Source organism: Centroberyx affinis, unplaced genomic scaffold (assembly GCF_046629955.1).
Source record: "Centroberyx affinis isolate AG114_WGS23_722 - 3 ecotype Tasmania unplaced genomic scaffold, CSIRO-AGI_Caff_v1 ptg002114l_1, whole genome shotgun sequence".
In the NCBI taxonomy this organism is placed as follows: domain Eukaryota; kingdom Metazoa; phylum Chordata; class Actinopteri; order Beryciformes; family Berycidae; genus Centroberyx; species Centroberyx affinis.
This window is the reverse complement of record NW_027280436.1, coordinates 53,668-75,555: the sequence shown is the minus strand read 5'-3', so window position 1 is coordinate 75,555 and position 21,888 is coordinate 53,668. Positions and strand designations below refer to the sequence as shown.

General features: G+C 40.9%; 4 protein-coding genes across 7 annotated transcripts; 2 read left to right on the top strand and 2 right to left on the bottom strand.

Moving 5' to 3' along the window:
* Positions 1-114: 114 nt before the first annotated feature.
* On the bottom strand, positions 115-8,387 carry cfap251 (cilia and flagella associated protein 251). The gene is given in 21 exon segments (XM_071531703.1): positions 115-239; positions 346-447; positions 1,199-1,427; positions 1,643-1,786; positions 2,597-2,687; positions 2,796-2,959; positions 3,658-3,772; positions 3,876-4,060; positions 4,173-4,346; positions 4,851-4,996; positions 5,121-5,371; positions 5,501-5,689; positions 5,787-6,041; positions 6,184-6,233; positions 6,328-6,405; positions 6,506-6,586; positions 7,267-7,375; positions 7,471-7,580; positions 7,772-7,912; positions 8,091-8,226; positions 8,332-8,387. Coding segments are annotated over 21 exon segments (2,931 nt in total).
* An 858-nt stretch (positions 8,388-9,245) lies between these two features.
* Positions 9,246-13,330, bottom strand: LOC139654579 (uncharacterized). Its single transcript, XM_071531695.1, has 3 exons — positions 13,263-13,330; positions 11,997-12,056; positions 9,246-11,356 (listed from the first exon to the last, which is right to left on the bottom strand). Exon 3 carries the CDS (start codon positions 11,354-11,356, stop codon positions 10,118-10,120), a length of 1,239 nt encoding a protein of 412 aa, XP_071387796.1. The 5' UTR covers positions 11,997-12,056; positions 13,263-13,330; the 3' UTR covers positions 9,246-10,117.
* LOC139654578 (rab5 GDP/GTP exchange factor-like) lies at positions 12,967-18,045 on the top strand. Of its 3 annotated transcripts, XM_071531693.1 has the most exons (9): positions 12,967-13,188; positions 14,094-14,288; positions 14,761-14,888; positions 15,301-15,452; positions 15,576-15,645; positions 15,736-15,871; positions 15,984-16,078; positions 16,223-16,479; positions 16,594-18,045. In XM_071531693.1, the coding sequence occupies exons 2-9, from the start codon at positions 14,131-14,133 to the stop codon at positions 17,017-17,019; spliced, it is 1,422 nt and encodes a 473-aa protein (XP_071387794.1). In that variant the 5' UTR covers positions 12,967-13,188; positions 14,094-14,130; the 3' UTR covers positions 17,020-18,045. The 3 variants fall into 3 exon arrangements, with proteins under 3 accessions (XP_071387794.1, XP_071387792.1, XP_071387793.1); XM_071531691.1 differs by having other exon boundaries at positions 15,576-15,871; XM_071531692.1 differs by lacking the exon at positions 12,967-13,188 and adding an exon at positions 13,344-13,428 and having other exon boundaries at positions 15,576-15,871.
* A 1,100-nt stretch (positions 18,046-19,145) lies between these two features.
* psmd9 (proteasome 26S subunit, non-ATPase 9) lies at positions 19,146-21,367 on the top strand. Of its 2 annotated transcripts, XM_071531700.1 has the most exons (6): positions 19,146-19,310; positions 19,474-19,573; positions 20,153-20,346; positions 20,489-20,590; positions 20,692-20,780; positions 21,221-21,367. In XM_071531700.1, the coding sequence occupies exons 1-6, from the start codon at positions 19,185-19,187 to the stop codon at positions 21,246-21,248; spliced, it is 639 nt and encodes a 212-aa protein (XP_071387801.1). In that variant the 5' UTR covers positions 19,146-19,184; the 3' UTR covers positions 21,249-21,367. The 2 variants fall into 2 exon arrangements, with proteins under 2 accessions (XP_071387801.1, XP_071387802.1); XM_071531701.1 differs by lacking the exons at positions 19,474-19,573; positions 20,153-20,346.
* The last annotated feature ends 521 nt before the right edge of the window (positions 21,368-21,888 follow it).

Here is a 21,888-nt window from a genome sequence, read left to right as displayed (position 1 = left end):
TTGGCCAACTTATATATGATGGCAAATTATGAAAAGAAATCTAACAGCATTGAGAGGAAAGTTATTCATGAATACAAGTCAGCTCTGAGACTGAAGCAGAGCATCGGCGTTCCTTCACTCTGGAGGCGACGACTCGCTGCTCTCCTCCGCTGCACAGGACAGGAAGCCCAGGATGTGACTCGTAAATGTCTCCATGGATATCTCATCTGGGATAGCACTCTCCAGCAAATATTCTGAGTCTACACACACACACACACACAATACACACACATCAAAAGGTGACGGATGGATTTCAACATCTAAATATTTAGGTTATGACTTTATTGTGACTGATTGTTTACATACTTTCCAATCCACTGGCGTCAGGCCCAGATCTTTCGCCTTCTGCACCGAGGCCTAAAAGTGTAGTAAAACACTCCGCCACCTCATCCTCGGTCATGTGTTCCCCTGTCGAAGACCATATAGAAATAATGCAGCTGCAGTTATGAAATATAAGGTCTGTATGCCAGACTGTATGCCGGACTCGAGTCACATGACTTGGACTTGGACGAGTCACATTTTTAATTGCTTGAGACTTGACTTGATACATGAAGAGAAGACTTGAGACCTGACTTGACTTGAGTTCTGGTGACTTGGGACTTGACTTTGATTTGTACTTTGATGACTTGAAAAGGTTTCTAAAGTCTTTGTTCCACTAGACAACTGAATTAAAATTCTGTTTTTTTAATTTGTATGGAATGATTTAAGTTATTGAGGTTGGAACCTGATTTTAGAAATCAAACTCATGATGCTCTTACCAAGTTTTTATCCTATTAAGACCATATTGCATTGAAAAGTCCTAGATATTTAGTTTTCTTTAAGATATTAAATTGATACTGGACTCTTGATTTGTTCTGACTTGACTTGGTGTTCTACATGTAGACTTGACACTTGACATTAATGACATGGACTTGACTTGGTGTTCTACATTTAGACTTGAGACTTGCCTTGAGACTTGTGCCTCAAGACTTGAGACTAACTTGGGACTCGAGAAAAGTTGACTTGGTCACACCTCTGCTGTATGCTGACGTGAGAATAGAAGATCTTGATTATTCTGACTAAAAAGCGGTCGTCGTGTCACAGAAATTCAGCCTCCCACATGAAAACCGGCAGACGGAGCTAAATCACACCTGTTCTGACTTATTGGCCCGCAGCGTACCTCTGACCTGAAGAAGCTCCAGCAGTTGGTGTCTCTGCAGCGCAGGCTCTCCCGTCCGATCGCAGTCGCCCAGGACGTGAAAAGCCTGACTGAGCTCATTGGCAGAGATGCCGAAGGCTGGCCGGTGGTTGACGTACAGCTTGATGAACTCCTCCAGGTTTATGTCGGTCACGTATTGTCCAGTCTCGGCGTACCTGCTGAACTTGACCTCATTCTGCATGTCTTCTAGCTGGTGAAAATAAAATAACGTTTCATTTACTGCGATGATGTACTTTTGTAAGTATTCTGTGAATGTATTGAGTGTCATTATTACAGAAGTTGGAAGTTGGAAGTGCAAAACGTTAGCCTAATCTGTTTTTATGGTCAGATGAAGTTACATAAAAGAACTCTGCTGACAGATTCGCTGAAGAAGCACATCTTCAACTTCATTTATACACACTGTACCTCTTGCTCCGTAGGGAAGAAGCCTAAAGCCCTCATTACAAAAGGCACCTGTGCCAGGGGGATTTTGGTAGACACCTGTCGCTCCTCCATGGAGTCAATGCCTTGATTACGTAGTTGGCAGTAATAGAAAAAGTCCTCCATTTCCTAAAGGCAGAAAAGGTCAGAATCAAAGGCTTTGCCAACAGAAATGCCTCTGAAAAGTTGACAGAGTGACAAAGTGACAAAACTGAAACTATTATCTTTGCCTTCAAAACAAATAGAAGTAAAACATAAATCAACATAAATTGTTGGAAACATCAGATCAACTAACTGGTACATATTATACCAGTCCAAAGGTAATTCTTTGTCACCGTGTAGAGAAATCAGGTTCTATCAGCACATTGGACGCTGAAATACTAAAATGTAAATTGAAACTAAACTCTGTAAAACCAAATATTTCTGAAAAAAAACAAAACAAACCTAAAACTAAGAAACTAATTCTGAAAACAAACTAAATCAAAATGCAAAATAACATGACAAAAAAAACACCTAATACTTGAACAACTTGATTTGATTCTTTTAATGCAGTGCATTTTGCTTGTTCTTTTATATGAATTATAATTATTATTAGATTATTATATATTATATTATTATTTAAATAAATTATCTTTTTATCTGTCTTTTATCTGCCTTCTATTGATGTAAAGCACTTTGAGCTGCATGTTGTGTATGAAAGGTGCTATACAAATAAAGGTTATTATTATTATTATTATTATTATTATTATTATTATTATTATTATTATTAATGCACAACTATAACCAGATTAGGAAATGGGACAAATGTTTCTCATTTCTAGCTATGGGAATAAATAGTGGCTGTTCACTAAAACTCAGCTGTTCTTGGGAATGGGGTTAAACCAGTTCCAATATGAAACTAATAGTGATCAAAACGTAATGGACAAAGTTTGGACTCACTCTGTAGAACTCCCCTTCTCTCCCTCCCTCTAAAAGAGTGTAGAAGGGCACCAGGTCCTTTCCTCCCAGGGCGGCTGCCGCCTCCAACGCACTGTGTTCACAACAAGAAAACAACTTAGAGACTATTAACTGGAGAAAACACGAGTAAGCTGCCCGTACATTTCTTCTGGTTTCCCAGGGTGGTGTTATTAACCCTTACTTCCGGCTAATCTCCCATGATAAGACGGTGGAGTCGGACCCCCCGGCGGTGAAAACAAATCGACCGTCGTAGGAGCAGGCCAGAGCAGACACGCCTGTCGGATGGCAAATCAAGGCACTGGACTTGTAGGGGTTTCCATCGAGGGGCAAAGCCTGGAGACCCACCTTGAAGAAAAACAAAACATTCTGACTAGTAACATCAATAATCAGAATCACTGTGTCTTCTCATTGGAACAGCATCGGGCTCAATACAGGATCGAATTGTGAATGTGACTGAAAATGTATATATACATCGAAAGTCAATATGTTGCGATACAAAATGTGACAATACGTATTGTGGGGCAGAAAAATTAATTGTGATATTTTATTCTGCTGTAGTAATCACAAACACATAACATAATTCATACATTCAACAGTCATACAGTACTTTCTTGTCAATGAACTTTTATTTATTACATGTATCGTGCTTGTATTGAATTGTGAACCCAATATCATGTATCGAATTGTATTGTGAGATAAGCATATCGTCCCATCCCTAAAACTGACATTTCACCATTTTTATTTAAGCAGTTAATTTATTAAAATTAAAAAAGCATTCATGTGCTCACATTTCCCTCACACTTCCCTGACTTTCTAGGTGAGGATGTCATAATCTAATGAATCGCTCGAATTTCCCTGAAATTTAATTTGGATTTCATTCAATAGACTTCTATTTTCATTTTCAATTCAAACTAAAATGTATTGAATTCAATCTGGCTAAATTCACAAATACTCAACTGACCACGGCACTGCGCCATAATCAAGCAATTGAATAACAAATCAATTCGAACTATATGAACCAGGTTAGTTAATAAAACACCAACCTTGTCCTTTGTGATGTACGCCAGGTAGTAAGAGTTTGTGTCATGTTCCTTAGACATGGGAAGAACCACTATTTTCTCAACTGGAGAGCCATATGTCGGGCCAAGGAGAGTCTTTCTGTGAAAAATACACAAGATCAATTTTTCTAGTATTGACAGTGGCGAGAATCAGAGAACTGCATTACTCATAAATGATTATCTTGTTGCAGCATTTGACAGACCTGCACATCTTGGTCGTGCTGTTGAAAAGCTTCATCTTGTATTGGTCCGAGGCAGTGAGGAGAAACTGCTCTGTGGTGAAGGGCGGGTACCAAGTCATGCAAGTGGGCACAGCACTTTGCTCAGTGTGCTCTGAGCTTAAGATCAGCAGCTGGTCCTTATCGCTGTGGTCCAGATCATACTCCACCTGTTACGCAGTCCCACACACACGCAAAAAATGTCAGACTAGCTGTGTGCTGACTAGTCGGAATAAAGAACAAAGGCATAAGTGAGTCCACAAAGTCCTAAAGGGGACTCACCAGTCTACGGTCCGCACCCAGAGAAAGCAGTCTGGGCTGGGTGCTGTCCAGGTGCACCCCAAACAGAAGGTCTGTGACGGGCTTGTAGTGGGAGTGGTGTCTGCCTACATGCTTCCAGCGCAGCAACCCATTATCGGTCTGCAAGCGCAACACCGTCACTGCTTTCCCAGCATCCTGACAGTGGCATCAGAGCAAGGACAAAAAATCAAATATGTCATACTTTAAGTTATGAAAACTCACAAAGTATATTATTTGTATATAGCTATAGTTTTGCAATCTACAATCAGAGCAACAAGCCTTTTTCTAAATCCTAAACAAGTCCTGCCAAGCGCCTAATGTGACACAATCTGAGCCCAATCTGAATTTCAAGTGTATTGATTACTGTGGCATACATTCACTGTCTGTTCAGCTTTGTTTGCTAAACACCTCATGTTTGAACAAATAGTTTTTCAGAACTGCAAGAAAGCTTGTCGATACTGTAGTTACTAAATTCTATTGCACTGCATTATTGTAACAAAATCTTCTCAGATTTCAGCATGTGCATCTTTGTGGAGGTATTGCTCAGTCTCACAAAATCAGAACCCGTCACACAAATCAACTAAGCAAATAAAGCCAGTAACTAATTTCAGACTTATTGCATTGACGGAAGTCTAGAATAAATAAGAAGGATTTGCTCACCGCAGTGGCAAGATAAGTGGAGTCCAAGGAGAAAGCGATGTGATGGATGCTGTCTTGAGTGTAACTGAAACATTCTTCGTCTTGTAAAGTACAAGGATCCAGTATGTGGAGAGCTCCACTGCCAAAGCCAACAGCCAGGTAAAATCCTGTTCAGAGACACAGACAGTACTGCAATGTAAGACAGACACTTACATTGCAGAATGTAATGACAAATTAATGCCATTCGTTTGTTGTAACGTCAAAAACAAACAGAAGCATGTGGAGGGTTACCTAGGGGGTCAAAGGCGATACACTGAATCTGCTTCTCTGTCTCAAAGACCCTGCTGGTGATGGTCAGTTTGCTGTTATAGTCCCACATCTTTAAAATGCCACTGTGGCTGCCCATGACAACAACTGGCTGTTTGGGATGGCAGGCCACTGCATGCAGAGGCTCACAATGTTCATTTAACAGAATCTGAGGCACGCCACCCTCTGCATTCACATGTACTACTGTTGAGCTGACTGTGGACACAACAAAGTTCCTGCAGGAAGAGAGAGGGGTCAGCTTAGTATGGTTTGGTGACGAGCAATTTTTTGGGGTTGGTTATTTTGTTGTGTGATACAGTTTTGCCAATTTATACTGGCAACATAACATGGCATATTTCTTATACCTGATAACGAATGGTTTGGCCTCCAGAGTGCAGTCCCCCAGGTATCCCTGTGTACAACTGGGTGTGCACTCTTTGGAAAAGGAGATGGATGCAATAGCGTCCAGGCTGAATTCACCGTACCAGCTGAGGAGCCTGAAGTTTTCATCATAAAATTTTATATGGCCTTGTGTGTCACCTGTTACGATGCAGCTGTGAAATTCAAGAACACACAAGCAAAGATTAGAGACCCATATTTACATGGTACATATACAATGCATTAACTATGAACATTTCTGTCTCTGAACACCTGTCAGTTGTGGTGAGCACAGTGATCGGATCTCTCTGGAGGGGGACGAGCTTAATGGCCTTTCTGATGAGGCTGTGGCTTGCAGCAGAGTCTTTCATCATATCCCACAGCACAAGGTTACCTGCTGCAGTGGCTGTCAGGGCCTGGAGCGGCTTCCAGTGAAACACTGACTGGCTGAGTGAGCCCACAACCCTCCCGAAAGTCTGAGAAAGGTCAGGAGAGACACCAGTGAAGAGGGTGAGTTAATGAGAACAAATCCATTGGTGGTTGCATCATTGCAATGCACTGGTGGGCAGATGGAACAGAGTAAACTAATCATGAAATTACTGATTGCCATAAAAGACAAAACCATCTCTGGCAATTCAATGACATCTTCTATAAAATTTTGATGAATATCTCTACCTTGTTGTCAAGGCTTGGGGCAAAGTATTCCAGACTCCCCTGGCTCTGAAAATAGAATGGCTGATTATTGCACTCTGTACAATCACTTAACAACTGTATTAGGCCCACAAAGGAAAGGGAAGGGAACAGTGGCACTTACCCTTTCGTAAAACAACACTTGGCTATCACTGCTGCTGAGCAGCTGAGTGCTATCATTTGGATTGAAAATGATGTAATTCTGAAAAAGAACTCAAATCAGAACATTTCATCTCACGGACACCATGTCCACACACTTACATGGAAATTAAATGTAAAACTAAGATAAAAATATGACTTACTTGAAAACCATGTTTAGAACTGAGTTCAGAAAACCACAGAGGCTTTTCTGTTCCATTTGTCCAATCCCAAATACACACACGCTGTGAAAAGATCACTCTGGTCACTGTAAAATCAACTAGCATATACTGTATGTAAGGCATTTCACATGTCAACACTGAAAATGTACTCTAAAAAGCTTTGCTCTAGAAAGACAAACGTGTGTAATGAAGAGAGAAGTGTATAAAGTACATAATGTTTACTGTTTAATGCTTACTGAATTGAAGTGAGTTTCATTCAAATAATTTTAACGTTAATTCCACTCTACAATAGAATTCACCTATGTTATCCCTTTGATAGTGGACAGTTCAATCAATATTGTGAACGAGAGACACTTTTTGGAGCTGTCCCATGTAAAATGTAAGAAACTAGTGCTTGCTGGTGCTGTGACACTCAAAAAAAAAAGATTCATTTTATGGAGGTGTGAACAGCTCCGGAGAAAAAGTATCGACACCACTTCAAAATCACTGTAAGTACTGTCAGAGTCCACAAAGCCTGTCTTCCATTCATCATCAATGTAGCAGGATCAAAAAGTGTTGCTTGATGACACCACCAATCATAATCTTGACTCACTTTGTTCCTTGATTGTTTATGTACACAAATATAGACTAAACTATGCAACTAAGACAAGAGCAGAAATAAAATATGTCAACACTGTTTGGTGTTTACACTGTTTTAAGTATTTCAGTGAATCTGTCTAGACCAGCCATATTGTCACACTCACCTGAACTTCTCCGGCCCCGAGAGTCACCAGATGTTTGCTGTCCTTTGACAACGCCAAAGCTACGACTCCCCCCTCAGGGTGGCAATCGAACATCGTATGCACAGGAATACTGGAACATTTGTCACATGTGTGGTTACAATCAAGAACAAAAATGTATAAATAAAGCATCGAATTGAGAATGTGGAATGTAGAATCGAGCATAACCCAGAGTAGGAGTCCCAGATGATAACCAGGCTTTTCTGCCCCGTGTCTCCTGTCACGAGCCAGCGTCTGTCTTCACTCACACACAAACAAGTGATGGGGCTGCCATGACCCTACAGAGAATGACTTCTAATGATGAGCATAGGCTATATAAAATCTACATTGACACCCACACATTGTGATTATCAATCATTATCCAGAACTATCCAGACTATCCATAGCACTGACTTCAATCGGAACTCCCTCTAATTACAGATTCCTCAGGTTTAGCAAGTCGAAAACTGAAGCTGAAGGTGATTTTTACCTGAAGTAAGTGCTGGGAGGTTGAGGTGTGATTGTGTATGACACCAACATGGGTGCCGGCATACAGAATCACTAGCTGATCGTGGTCCTGCAGACTGAAGACAGGAAGGGCGTGATTCATCCCAAAGACCCATTCCAGTGTCTGGACGATTAACAAATTCACAGTTGAGTCACAAGCCAGTGAAAGGCCAAATATAACTTGTTATGATAGGCATTTTGTTTGAGGTGAAATTTTTTCCTGGACCTCTGTACAGCGTCAAGATATAAATTTACACATACATTTTAACTTGAACTAACAATAACAAGATATACTTATTTACCAATGCGTGTGCTCTAGCATGAGTTATCTTCTCCTTTGGCAACAGTGTCTCTATGGTTGCAGTGTAGACTTTAGAGACTGAATCCCCGGTCATGTTGGGCTGATCTGTCTCTGTTTCCCCAATCCTCCCTCCAACACTCTCCTCTCTCTCCTCACTGCTCTGCCCTTCCTCTCTTTGACTCTGCTCCTCTTCATCGCTGTCTGGATGCCTGTCCTCCTCCACATTGCCTGTGTCTTGTTGCTCTTCCTCTTCACGGCTTGTCAAGGGCTCATGTTTCTCGGCTCCAGCATCTGACATGATAACTAACCACACACTTCACCTTTTGGACCGATTAATGTCACAGTTTCTGATTCTGCGGCTCTTCAGTTGACTACCCTACTTCAATGCTAAGTTCGCTATGTTAGCTAAGTTAACTGCTGGCTAACGCTAACCAGGTGCATGGCAAAAGAGTGAAAAGGACAACAGTTTAAAATATTAACCAAAAATTGACCAAAAATCCATTAATACAGCATCAACGCTTCTGTAATGCGCTAAATTCTAATGTTCGGTTAAAATAGAAGATTTTACAAAGCTATCTAGCTAGGTATGTATGGGATCAACCTCAACCAGCACTTCCACTTCTTTTGCAAAGCGTCTTGTTGCCTAGTTACCGTTGCTGGGCAGAGGGGAGGACGCGTGTAAAGTCAGCCAGAAATAAATACGTCTTCCGGTCAAACTTTTCAAAATAAAGCCCTTATTGACGAACCCTTGAAGCGTTGTGATTAGTACTAAAGTGAAAACAAAGAATAGTAAAAGAAAAGAAAATTGTTTTCCTTTTCACTCATACGTGTATCATGCATATGTACCTTTAGAAGATGCCATATACACCCTGTTTCAAAAGTAGACATACATTTTTATATACATTATTAAATTAAATATTTTTATGTTTAAAATGACTAAAACTATACAGCTTTGTTTTTCATTATTAAAAAAATGTACAGTATACCTAGTTTTTATGTGTTAGTGGACAGGATTTTCATGTGTTTTACACGAATGTCAATTTTCTGAATACATTGTGTCACCCACAGAGATATCTCTATGGTGTCACCTGCCAAACAGATGAAAGAAAAAAGCAAGCCAAATATGCGTCCATTACTTTTTATTTGAACATAGGATTTTTGTTGAAATGCAGAGGAACACAAAGACAATGTACACTATAAAGCATTTGTCAAGAAAGGAAGGTGGACATCACCAAAAAGTGCACCAAATCATTGTATTTAACTTACTAGACAACTGATGTGCGTTCACACTGCAAGCAACTGGTTGATGAGTGGCTCTATTCTGACTTATTGAAGGCGGTGTGAGAGGCTCTGATTGCATCTATGTAGTCGTCTCCTGCAGCTACAAAGTTTTGACAGTCAAATCATGTATTTTTGCTGCTTTGATATTGCCTTTCGTAACATTACATCATTTTGATGTAATCAAGTTAATCTAGTTAGCTAGCAAGCACTCATTGGGTAGTATTAATCAAAAATAGACAACAAAGTGTCTTCAGAGCTTACTGTTGACCCCAACGATGGATACAACCATTCTCCAGGCATTATTTATGAGAAGTTCTTTCCTGTAGTTTTTCAAATTAAAGTTGCAGAGAATTTGGTAGTTTTGAATGGCTGCAATCAATTTTGCACCTGTCAGGTAGAACTATTTTCCACTAAAACTAGTCACTGAAACTAATTCACATTGGTACAGAAACAAGAAAGCGTGGAAATCTGATTCGGCGGCCAATGTTCAGCTGTGGCCAAGTTTTCTTGGTCGACAAGCTTGTTCACCATCCACACATCAGACAAGTTTCCCTGGTTGCTCAGCTCTATAGGAAATGAATGGACTTCTAGTGACTTATTGAGCGTGTTTGTGGTCTCGTTGTGATTCAAAACTTGTGACATTGGAAGGGTAGAAGATATTTGCGAGAGGAGTAAAAAAAACATTAACATACCACATGGAAGAACAATGATAAGATATGAAATTTGAAAATGTTAAATGACACCCAACTAAGGAGAAAATAATTGCAGTGGGGCCTCGACTGGAGCAGATGGTCGCCTGGGTGAAGGTGCAGCAGCAGGCAGGCCTGGAGGGGCGTCCTCTTTGACCTGCAAACAGTCAACAGCCGTGGGATCCAAAGGGTAAAGACCACAGTTCCTGAATCCTTCCTCCACCCGCCGCCGATCCTTTACCCTCTGGTATGAGGGTCTGAAAACCACTGAAAAGTCCTTCTTGGAAACAACAGACAGAGGTCCCATGAGTCTGACGATATCTGTTTTCAGGGGTTCAAAGAAATTCACATCCAGCGGCTGCAGGATGTGAGAGGTACAAGGCGGCAGGCACAGGAGGAAGACTCCCTCCCTCTGTGCGGCCCGGACCAGCTCAGGATCCAGGTGTAACTGGTGGCCGTCCAAGACGAGCAACAGCGGGCGCTGCTGTGTGGCGTACTTCAGGAAATGCTTGACAAACCATTTCCTAAAGAGCGTAGAGTCCAAGTGTCCTGCCGGCGACTTCCCATAGAGGGAGTCGGGGACGCCCTCCTTGTTGTATGGTCCCACTGGGTAGGTCCCCTTATAGACGATAAAAGGGGGGACGTCCTCCCCAGCTGCATTGAAGCAGGCCAGGACAGTAATGCACTCCCTCGCTTCCTCAACCAGCTTGTTGGCACGTTTTGTCGCCCGGGACACGTTAACCACCATAAACCCCGTCTTGTCACAGCTGTAAATCTGACGGGGTTTTTCCCTCAACCCGTGCTCCTCCATGATTTTGGAAAGCAGGTGGAAGTAGTCTTCTATGGGTCCCATCTTGGTGCAGGCCGCCTTACCACGGTCAATGACGTCCAGGGTCCCGAGGCGGTGGTGGTGCCTCTCCCGGAAATTTATCCACCACGTCTGACCAAGGGTGGCCTTTGGGTCGTCCGGGTGGCGGAGGTTGTAGATGGCCAGAGCGTGGGCCAGGACCTGTGGCTTCGTCACTGGAAACCTGTGGCTGGCAGAGTACAACCAGTAGTCCACCAGGGAATTCTCATCTTCAGTGGACAGGTAGGTGCTCCGGCCGATGTGGCAGCCTGAAGTCACTTTTCCACTGAGTCTGTCACACAGGCTGGACTTGGGCACCTTGAAGACCTTGGCTGCCTGCCTGGCACTGCACCTGCCCGCCCGCACCTCTTCGATGGCCTGCTCCATTGCTGCCGGGGCCCACTGCTGCGTCTTCCTCTCCCTCTTGGCCATCTGCCGGATGTTAGGCATCTGCAAATGCATAAATACCATAACTGTACTGTGGGAACAGTGAATTAACCGTAACCAAACAGTTTAATAGCATATGCAGAAAAATAACCATGCATGCATACACACACCTTACCTTTACAGAGTGCAGCATGACAACAATTCCTAGCCCTTTCTCTCATTTTCTCTAGCCTAACACTTTCCTCAATCTTGAATTAAGGCTGCACGATTAGCCAGATTGAAATTGAATTTAACATGTCAGATATCTAAAATGCATGGGGCTGCAATTTTTTTTATTACTTTATTTCACACACTATCAATTAAACAAACTTAAACTGCTAAACGGCTGTTGATGGAGATCCCACACTAGGCACACGCACAGCTCATGAAACACATAGGCCAACACAGATGATTGAAGGGATCAAGTTGCCGTCCTGAACCTTTTCCCCTCATTGTTACACGACTTAATAGATGTTGACTAAAACGTATTCCTCTGCCTCTTCTCCACTGAGACTAGTTACAAAAAATACAGTCTACGGGGTGGTCTTATTGGGGTGTAAGCTCCAAATTGGTTGTCTTTAAATCTTCTTTAAGTGTTGATATCTGTGTAAACGTGGGACATTGGACATTTGTCTTCTCAAATATGTAATTAAACGTCACTAACCTTTCGGCAGGGAAGCCCTCGAAAATTTCTCCCCAGTGTCTATACTCCAGTATCATGTGGCTGCAGCCATGCAATAACAACAAAAACAACAACACGGAAGTATTATATCCATGTCACCGCATGTCACTCACCCACTGACAGTGCTAGCTCACTATCGCCATCTAGAGTTGTGGAGGTTATGCACTCTACAAATTATACATTTATTAATGATCTTGATCCTTCAAGACTTTTGATTTTACAAATATTAAATAATGTTTCTGATCCTTAAATACTGTTATTCTGTTGGGCGACCTCCTGCCCTGCCCTTCATGCAAAAACACATTATAAAGATAAGTTGCAAATTGTCTTTTCAACAAAACCATTCATTTCCAGTAAAACGTGTTCAAAACTTTTTTTTTAACTTTACTGGGTATCAGAAACGTGTCAGGGTACTCTATTTTTGATAGACATTGAAAATGAAAGGCCTAGCTTCATTTAAAAGAAAGATTTAGGGTCACAACTCTGTTGTATCCTCCTAACCAATAACCTCGCCATGAGTGTTTATCAAATCTGAAACAAATATCATACCCTTAACATACCATTCCTTCATACATACAGGCTTGTTTCTGAGCAGCACATGTTATTCCATATGATACTTGTATAGGGAGAGAAATGCTAAATGCCAACTTCCATGCATCAGCAGCCTGTTTGTGTAACCTTGGAAACTGTAGGGGGAGCTTACTACCTGAAGCTACAGGTGATAAAATTACACCACATTTCTCAAAAACCAATCCAAACTTTGGATTGTCTGCAGTTGAGAGGCGGTGTCTGATCCTGTCGATTTTAAAAATGTGATAGACTGTGTTGAAGTGCAAAGCATTAAATGCACCCTGACATACCCGAGGAGGTTCTACATGAACCTTTCTCAAAAATGCAGCTAAGTTAGTTGTTCCCCCTCAGCAAGCTTTTCCGGTGTCACCGGCTGCGTCAAACAAGCAGCTGATATGCTGATTCGGCCATCAGAAGCGTTTTCGGCAACTCTGTTTCACCCTCAAAAACTACATCGGGTCTTTGAAGTGTCAAGGAATTCGGTTCTAGATATTACAGTTAGATTTTCGAGGAGGGTCAAACACGGTAACGTTAAAGTGAATAAGGACTCCGGTAAAGAAGTGACTGTTAAGGAATGAAGAATAAGGAATTCAACGACTAACCGGTGAGGAAGTTGGCACGGTGTTACAAGCGGCACTGTTATCCACACAAGTAATACGTTTTGTTCATGTAACTAACCTGCTAATGAATTAGTTTGTGCTGTAAGCAGATGTCAAATGTCCGTCGTCAGCAAACAAGCTAAGTAAGTTAACGTTAAATTAGCCAGCTAACTAGCTAACTTAGCTTATTTGCGGTCACTCCTCTCGACAATCCGCTCAGCTGACAGTCTGTCACTTCCTAGCTCGTAAGTATTCAATCCAACCAACTGCCTCTGCTCGCGTGAGCTGTTGTGTGCCAAAATTTGTATCCCATAGAAATGTGTTTCCCAATCCCAGCACGAGTTTAGTAAGAGATACAAACTGTAGACTATCGTCACACACAGGCGGTGCAAAAGACGTAAAGGCAACAAAAAGTCAACCATCAGTGCAGTCAAAGAGCATTGCAGAGGAGTTAAGACCTTAGTTCAAATATGCTTTACTGCAGCACCGAGTTTATATGCATAATCCGAGCAGAGCCAGGTTTATTATTATTATTTTTTTTATTTAACCAAGAAAGTTAACCAATCCACATTTACAATGACGACCTGGCCAAGAGGCAAAAACAGTATGCAAGTCTGTATAAATAATAACAACATAACCACAATAAACAACACGAGTCAGTTTAAAACATCATGATATATACAACAACAGAAGGCTATGTACAGTAGCAGTGTTGAGAAGCTTCTGCCTGTGTTCCCTGCAGTCAAAAACACTGGACAAACTGGTTGCCCGTGGCCATATTTTCAGCTGCCACTTACGTAAGCTTTAACTTGTGAAGTGATTATCTGAGACAGACGTGCAATTTTGTTTTTTGAAAAGCTATTACACACCTCTTTGCTCTGATTCTAAGTTGAGTGTTGTTTCCAAACAGGTGGGAGTAATAGGAGAGACCGAGACAGAGCTCTACAATGTGGACAGACAAGCAAAGAGGGATCAGAGTTTCTCAGCAGGAACTGCTCTGCAAGAATGCCTGTGGGTATTTTGGAAACCCGGCATGGCAAGGCTTCTGCTCCAAGTGCTGGAGAGAGAGAAACCGTGCAGCTGCAGCCCAGAGGCAGGACGCGAGGTAAAGACCCAGGTCATGCTAGGCATTTTGACTCAAATCCTGCCACCATGGCACATGATATGCGGGACATTATCTCATCATGGTGGCGTCTGTCTGTCTGTGTGTAGATCAACACATTCTTGGAAACACAACAACTCAAGAACAATATATGATAGAAACTCATACTTGCACCACAGGTTCCCCTATAGAGTAGATGATTGATTAGATCCTGGACTACCTTGATTCATAAATTTGCATGTTAATGAGGAAAAACTACTATAACTCTTTAATGCTTTAAGATAAGGGGTTCACATTAATACTACCTATGTGTTATGTCATTTTGACATAGAAATAATTGCTAATTAATGCATTAAGTAGCCCAATTAATGATCTAATTAGCATAACTGATTATGTTTAATATATGGGGCAATAGGCAGCTCAAGTGTTAAAACTGGTTTTACGTTTTTATGCCTAATATTGTCATTCCCTGTAGCCCAAGCAACGATGGAAGTCCTCTCACCTTCTCCAAATTTGAGGAGAAGAAGAATACGGAGAAGGGTCGTCGAATTAACACAATGAGGAGACTCTTCTTGGGTGGCCCATCACCTCCAAAACGTCAAGGTAGTTTGCTCTGCTCTCTCTACTTAAGAAAGTCGGTATCCTCGGTTGCATCAAGTCAGACACATTGATCACATTAATTAACACATTTAATCTTTTTGCAACAAGTTGCTTGCAGCAGTTAAATGGAATTGGCTACTTGTTTTGCATCATCATTTGGAATGAGTTTGTTGTCTTGGTGACAGAATTCCCTCATCAACCACTCATCACCACAAAATTGTTGAAAAAGTGAGGGGGAGAAATCCTTAATTAAAAAGAGGAAAAACAGCTATTTTAATAACAAATCCAGTGAAGGGAGCAACAGTGTTTCAACAGAGGTTGGGGCTTTAACTATGATATTTATGCTTGACATATGGATGGATACTAAGTTTAACACAGTTTGTTACTCTATCTTGAATATTATTTGTCATTGTAGAGCCTTCTGAAAGCCATGCAAATGCTTTAAAAGCCTACCAGAGCCTGGAGCCTGGGGACTTCACTGGTTTCCTAAAGCTACTCCGGAGCCCTCCCTCCCAGCGCTTGCAGTCCCGCTGTACAGCCTTCCTCAATACTATGGAGGCTTACCATGTAATTATCTATTTCATATTTTATTCTTTTACCATCATTAAGATGATAATCCCACCGCATTACAATTCTCATAAAGTCTCTTTGATATTTTCGAGCCGTTCTGACTGTATCATCATTTCACAGGATCTGCAAGTACAGAAGCAGTCTGATCTTGTGCAAGATTTCTACCAGAATATTGCTGAATTTTTTATCAGTGAGTATAGACCAATTCAACACTCCTGTGGCAGTCCACATTTCATTCTGCAAACATTAAAATATCAAATTATTATTTTTTATATTCAAGGTCTTTCTGAGGCTCAGGTCTCTCAGATAATGGAGCACATAGAGAAGTTAATTATGACTCGTTTGCACAAATGGGTTTTCTGCCACGACAGCTGTGATGATGAACAGAAGGACCTGGCTCTCCAGAGGAGGATACGGTAACTTTTATATAAATTACATTTTCTCTTCATTCGTTCAATCCATTTCTCAATGTAAACCTCCAAGCAAAATCCCTGTCTGTTGTTGACTGATGTCTTATAAACTTTGCAGGTCCTTAAACTGGGTCACTCCACAGATGCTGAGTGTACCTTTTCCTGATAAAAAGACAGCAGTCGCAGGTGACCCCTTTCTGCCTGCAATAACAGGTGATGCACTGATTCAATACTTAAGCCGACACAAGACTCATTTCTCATAACGTAATGAGTTTCACACATGCTGTAAACATCTTCACCATGGCCTTAATGCTGACCTTTAATGTTTCACCTGTGTTCTACCATTTGTTTTAACAGCCATAATTGAGATGGATGCCAAACGAGCGCCCCAGGATAAGCTTGCATGTGTGTCCAAATGCAGTCAGCACGTCTTCGAAGCTCTCTCCACCTCCAACAGTGAACCGGCTAATGCTGATGACTTCCTGTCTGGCCTGATTTACGTGGTGCTTAAGGCCAACCCGCCTCGACTCCACTCAAACATGCAATATGTGATTCGCTTTGGTCTCCCTCACAGTCTGATGGCAGGAGAGAGCGGCTACTATTTTACAAATTTGGTTAGTTTATTGCATCTGTAATGAAACATGTACTGGTCCAGCAAACACCAATGGATTCCTTGTTAAGAGGTTTGTATATTACTTATCCCTCTGTCTTTGTCCTCTTTTTTTTAGTCTTGTGCGGTGGCCTTCATTGAAAAGCTGGATGGACCAGCGCTCAACCTCAGTCCAGAAGAGTTTGAGGGCTACATGCTGCGGCGACGTGCTCCCTCTGCGCCGACAGGAAAAGAGAGGCAGCAGATTGCCAGCGACACACAGCACCTGCTAGAAGAGCTAAAAGGAAGACAGGAAAAGCTGGACCAAGGGATGGGTGCTCTCAAGGTGCAGCTACAGCAGTGGGTGCAAGCAGTCCAGACCCAAGTGGACGAGGCAACAGCCCAGTCTGCTCTGGTACAGAAGGAGATAACGGCTCAGACGGAGCTGTCACAAAGTTATTCATCTTCATCTGATGATGCAGCGCTGCAGGAGGATGACGTCAGAGAGCAGACAGTGCTGGTGCTCCGGGACCAAGATGACTGTCCAAGAGACACAGACTGTTAGCTATATGAAGAGTAAAACAGTTGTTTGATCTGGTACTCGGCCGTTTTTATTTGTAATTCTCAAGAGCAAGCTAAGTAGATTGCATAGGATATAAAACTACAGATTTAATGGAGAAGATGCCAAACAAACACAAATTTCTATTTCAGTGTCAAGTTTGCACAACTTACAATGCGACCACAGCAAGCTGTTGTTAAACTTAAAGGAAAGTTCGTTTTCACATTTGGTATCACAGTGTGTTGAAAGTGTCAGACTTTTTAATGACTTTGTTAGAGCTCATGAGTGTAAAGCATCGAAGAATAGGAGGACTAATGTAAGACATAGAAACGTTAAACTAATCCCAGGTCAGAACTTATTTGAAAATACTTAGTACGTACATAGTATGAGTCTACATTATTTGCTGTTATAAGAAAGATTTGCACTTGTATGCTGTCTGAGAAAAAAGGCAATTCCTTGTACATTCCAGTTTTGTTAGAGGTTATTTACTGCCAGTTTGTTAACAGTTACTAGTAAAAGGTAAACAATGCTCAGAAGTAACATTCAGGCACTCAGGTTAGACAGCACTTACTGTACCAGGGTTATCATCCAACTCTTTCAGTTTATCGATTTAATATTCACTTTTTTGTAATAGCATACACCATTGTGCCTACAACTAGACTACTGTGAAATGTAATAAATATGCTAGAGGAAAAAATAATGTCAGTTGATCAACTTGAACCACTGCAAGTCAGAGGGTCTTTTTAGTCTAGCCAAGTTGGTCAAGTTTTTCAAACGTGTGTAATTGTAAATAACATGCTGCCTTCAGTAGTTGTACAAAGATGAAGTGACAAGAAAAAACTCTAATGTATTCTAACTACTGTGTCTGTTAATTAATTGAACCAGATCATCTATAGTAGCAACACAATATTTTGAAGATTGTGTTTTGTAGAGGCTTTGTTTACAAGTTTTGAGAAGTTTCTAAAGACCATGAAGGAGTTTACGTAACGATCAGTGATTATATCGTATATTAGCCTATATTAAAATTACTGAATTATATGATTTATACTGCCAGTGTTTTTCATTTGTCATCTGTGACCAGATCATTCATTGTGGGGCATTTAGTCTACAGCTCAGTTTTAGCGGATTTGCGAGTTGTAATCCAATACGTTTTTATGGTTGCTTGATAAGTTGTTTAATAATAACCTATGTTCTTTTCTCGAGTAAATGGTATAAAGAATGTAACTTTTTCCACAAAACAATCTACACTTCTCTCTGATGCATTTATCTAACTGTTGCAAATGCATCTTACTTTAAAGATAAAATAACAAACAAGTTTAGCAACCTAGTGAATGGAGTTGGAGACCCTCATTGGCCTGAAATACAAGGACTTTAAAATGAACATTTCTAATGCTAAAGTACCTGAGTGATTAACGTCAATTGTTTCAATGATTTAGTAAGATTTCAAATGAAGTGCTCTTATTCTATTGTACCATGTGGCCAGTGGTGGAAGAAGTATTCAGATCTTTTACTTAAGTAAAAGTAGAAATGCCACAGTATAAAAATACTCTGTTACAAGTAAAAGTCTTGCATTCAAACTGTTACTTAAGTAAAAGTACAAAAGTATTAGCACCAAAATATACTTAAAGCAACAAAAGTAAAAGTACTCATTATGCAGAATGGCCCATTTCAGAATAATACAGTATATATTATAGTATTAATGTATTAATGTGTAAGCATCACTTTAATGTTGCAGCTGGAAAAGGTGGGGCTGATTTCCACTACTTTGTATACTGCTGGGTAGCTTACAGTAATCTATAACAATACATCACAATTTATTAGTTGATTATATTTTGTATTAATGATCTGAATCTGCAAAGTAACTAGTAATTTAAGTTATGAAATTAAGATAGTGGAGTAAAAAATACAATATTTCCCTCTGAAATGTAGTGGAGTAGAAGTATAAAGTAGCATAAAATGGTAATACTCAAGTATAGTACAAGTACCTCTAAATTGTACTTAAGTACAGTATTCGAGTAACTGTACTTAGTTACTTTTCACCTCTGCATGTGGCTTTCATCAGGGCACTTTTGCTGTACCCGGAACATCATTCTTCCTCATCTGTATTTTGAACCTGTGCACGACTCGTAGTTGTAGTTTCACTTGGAACGTAAACACACAACTAAGCTACCATGAAGATGACAGAAGAAAACGGTGATGGGAAATCGGAAATAACAATGGATGACGTTAGAAATCTTATTAAGAAGAAAGACGAAATTGAGGAGCAGATAAAAGCGTATTACGACGTTTTGGAAGATGTAAGTTAGCCGAGCTGCTCGCTCAGATATCGGTTAGAGCTGCGCAACGCTAAGCTAGCTAAACCGTCTTAGCTAGCATGTCAAGTGGATAAGGAAGTTGTCGTTCATAAACAGTTTTAGGTAATATTGTGTGTGTAAACATGAATTGTCCCTCTCTTCACAGCAAGGCGTTGGAGTTGAAGGTCCCTTGGTGGACGCAGAAGGCTATCCACGAGCCGATGTCAACTTATACCAGATCAGAACAGCAAGACACAACATTTCTTGTAAGAACTGTTTCGTGTTTCTTTCCTTGTATTTTCTTTGTGATACTATAGCAGGGGAAGAGGGTAAATATGGTATTATATGTTATTCGTCCTATTGCCAGTACAAGTTTCAATAACTTACCTCTTAACGGCTATTATGGCTATTCAGGTATTGATATGTGTGTTATGGTTATTCAGGTATTATGTGTTGTGGTAATTATGGTTATTCAGGTATTGATATGTGTGTTATGGTTATTATGATTATTCAGGTATTGTTATGTGTCGTCATTTGTTTGGGGTAACCACTGAGGCCAGATGATGAATTTTCATTTGATCTATAGAATTTTCTAGAAGGGGGCGCCACTGCTGTGTGAATCACTGCTATGTAAGGTTAAAAGTTCACACTGATACATTTTGAGCACAAAAACCATGCCCCCGTTTTCATTTTGAAGCTGCATACAGCTTAATTGTGACTGTGTGGGCACTTGGATGTGACATTAGATCTTTTATACACAGGAAACCAACCTTTTCATTGTTTTATTCAACCCACTGTCATTTGTTTTAACCTACTATTTAGACTATCTCTTTCAATTTTACCAGGCCTGCAGAATGATCACAAGGCCATCATGGTGGAGATAGAAGAAGCCTTGCACAAGCTGCATGCCCGAGAGAAAGCCAAGCGTGAGCAGGATGAGGCAGAAGCCCAGGCAGAGGCCATGGACCATGAAGTCACTCTGCCTCCTCCCTTTGCAAGAGTGGACGCTGTGACACAAGGCTCCCCCGCCTGCGGAGCTGTGAGTCAGTTATGGCTTTGTATCTGATATTCGTTTCAGATATGCTAAACCATGAACACTTGATTTTTTGACATGAAGTCAAGTTAAAAAAGTAGCTGTCTTTGCTCCTGTAAGTATAGTGTTTGGTTGTTTCTTTCCGCAGGGCCTTCGAGTCGGTGATGAAATCATCGAGTTCGGGACTGTGAACACGGGGAACTTCCAGAGCCTCCAGAATATTGCGTCTGTGGTCCAACATAGTGAAGGGGTAAGCTATTGGAGTGAACCACAGCTTGGTTACATTTTGATCTTCATACCATTATTAATTTTAGAGTGTAAACTGCATCATAATGTTTTCCTACTCTACAGAAACCATTACGTGTCGCAGTGATCCGAAGCAGCCAGCGAGTTCAGATGAGCCTGACTCCACAGCGATGGGCAGGGAGGGGTCTGCTGGGGTGAGTGCTACTGATACAACCACTAACATGTTTTTAACTGTGAGTGATTCAAATTTGTTACATTTTACCCTACAAGGCCTTCAGGACATCCAGGCATTATGGCACAGAGTCAGTCATTTGTACTGAAGCTATTTTCAAATGCGTAGTCCATTATGTCCCGGAGTAGAATGTCATTTTACAGGAAACATTCGATACATGTTGGAAGTGTATGATTTGCTGTTTTGACATGATACCACGTCTTGGGTAGATACAACATGGTTTTACATGGCTGCATGGATTTGCATTAATGTTTGATAATTTCATGGCTTTAAAGTAGTTCAGCATTAAATGCCAATCCACCTTGTTGGGCATGATTTGTGATTTATATATCTGTCTGTTGCTCTCTGTTGGTAAAAACTGATTTGTACCCGTCACAATCCTATCCTTGTCCTCTTTCTCAGATGCAACATTGTTCCCATCCCAAGATGATCATCATGAGACTGCAAGGATTCAACTGTCAAACACCGATTCTGTCTTACCTCTGGACAGCTAATTGTTTCAAAGAAATTATTTGATTATAAACACAATACACATACATTTCCAACTGCCTCATTTTTCATGTCTTATTCCAAAGCACTATTTGAAATATTTTCTGCATAAACGGGTAATCCTCACAGAGGGATGTCTGAAAATAAAGTAACAAGTTACAGCTGTTATAGATGTCATGCTGAATTCACTCATTGTTGATAACAACTGAATACACCAAGTGGAAGGCACTGTGCGAGGTTATGTCACCAGGATCGCCCCCAGACAGCACAGTAGGCTACAGGGCTCTGATTGATCGGCATATCTGCTTTTTTTGACAGCTTCAGTAAATGTTTTGCTTTGATGCATAATAAGTACATGGGCGATGCTTGAAGCCAGTGATAATGAACAGTGTTGCTCTCACCCAGGATGGGGAAAGGGAAATAGGGCAAATTTCATGTGGACAATGGGCTATAATGAAAAAATACTGTTGATCACAGTTGGCTGCAAAATTGCTCACCTTCACTCTATTAAGACAGTGGCATTTAGTATATTTAGTGTAAGTACTGTGCTGTGTATATATATATATATATATATATATATA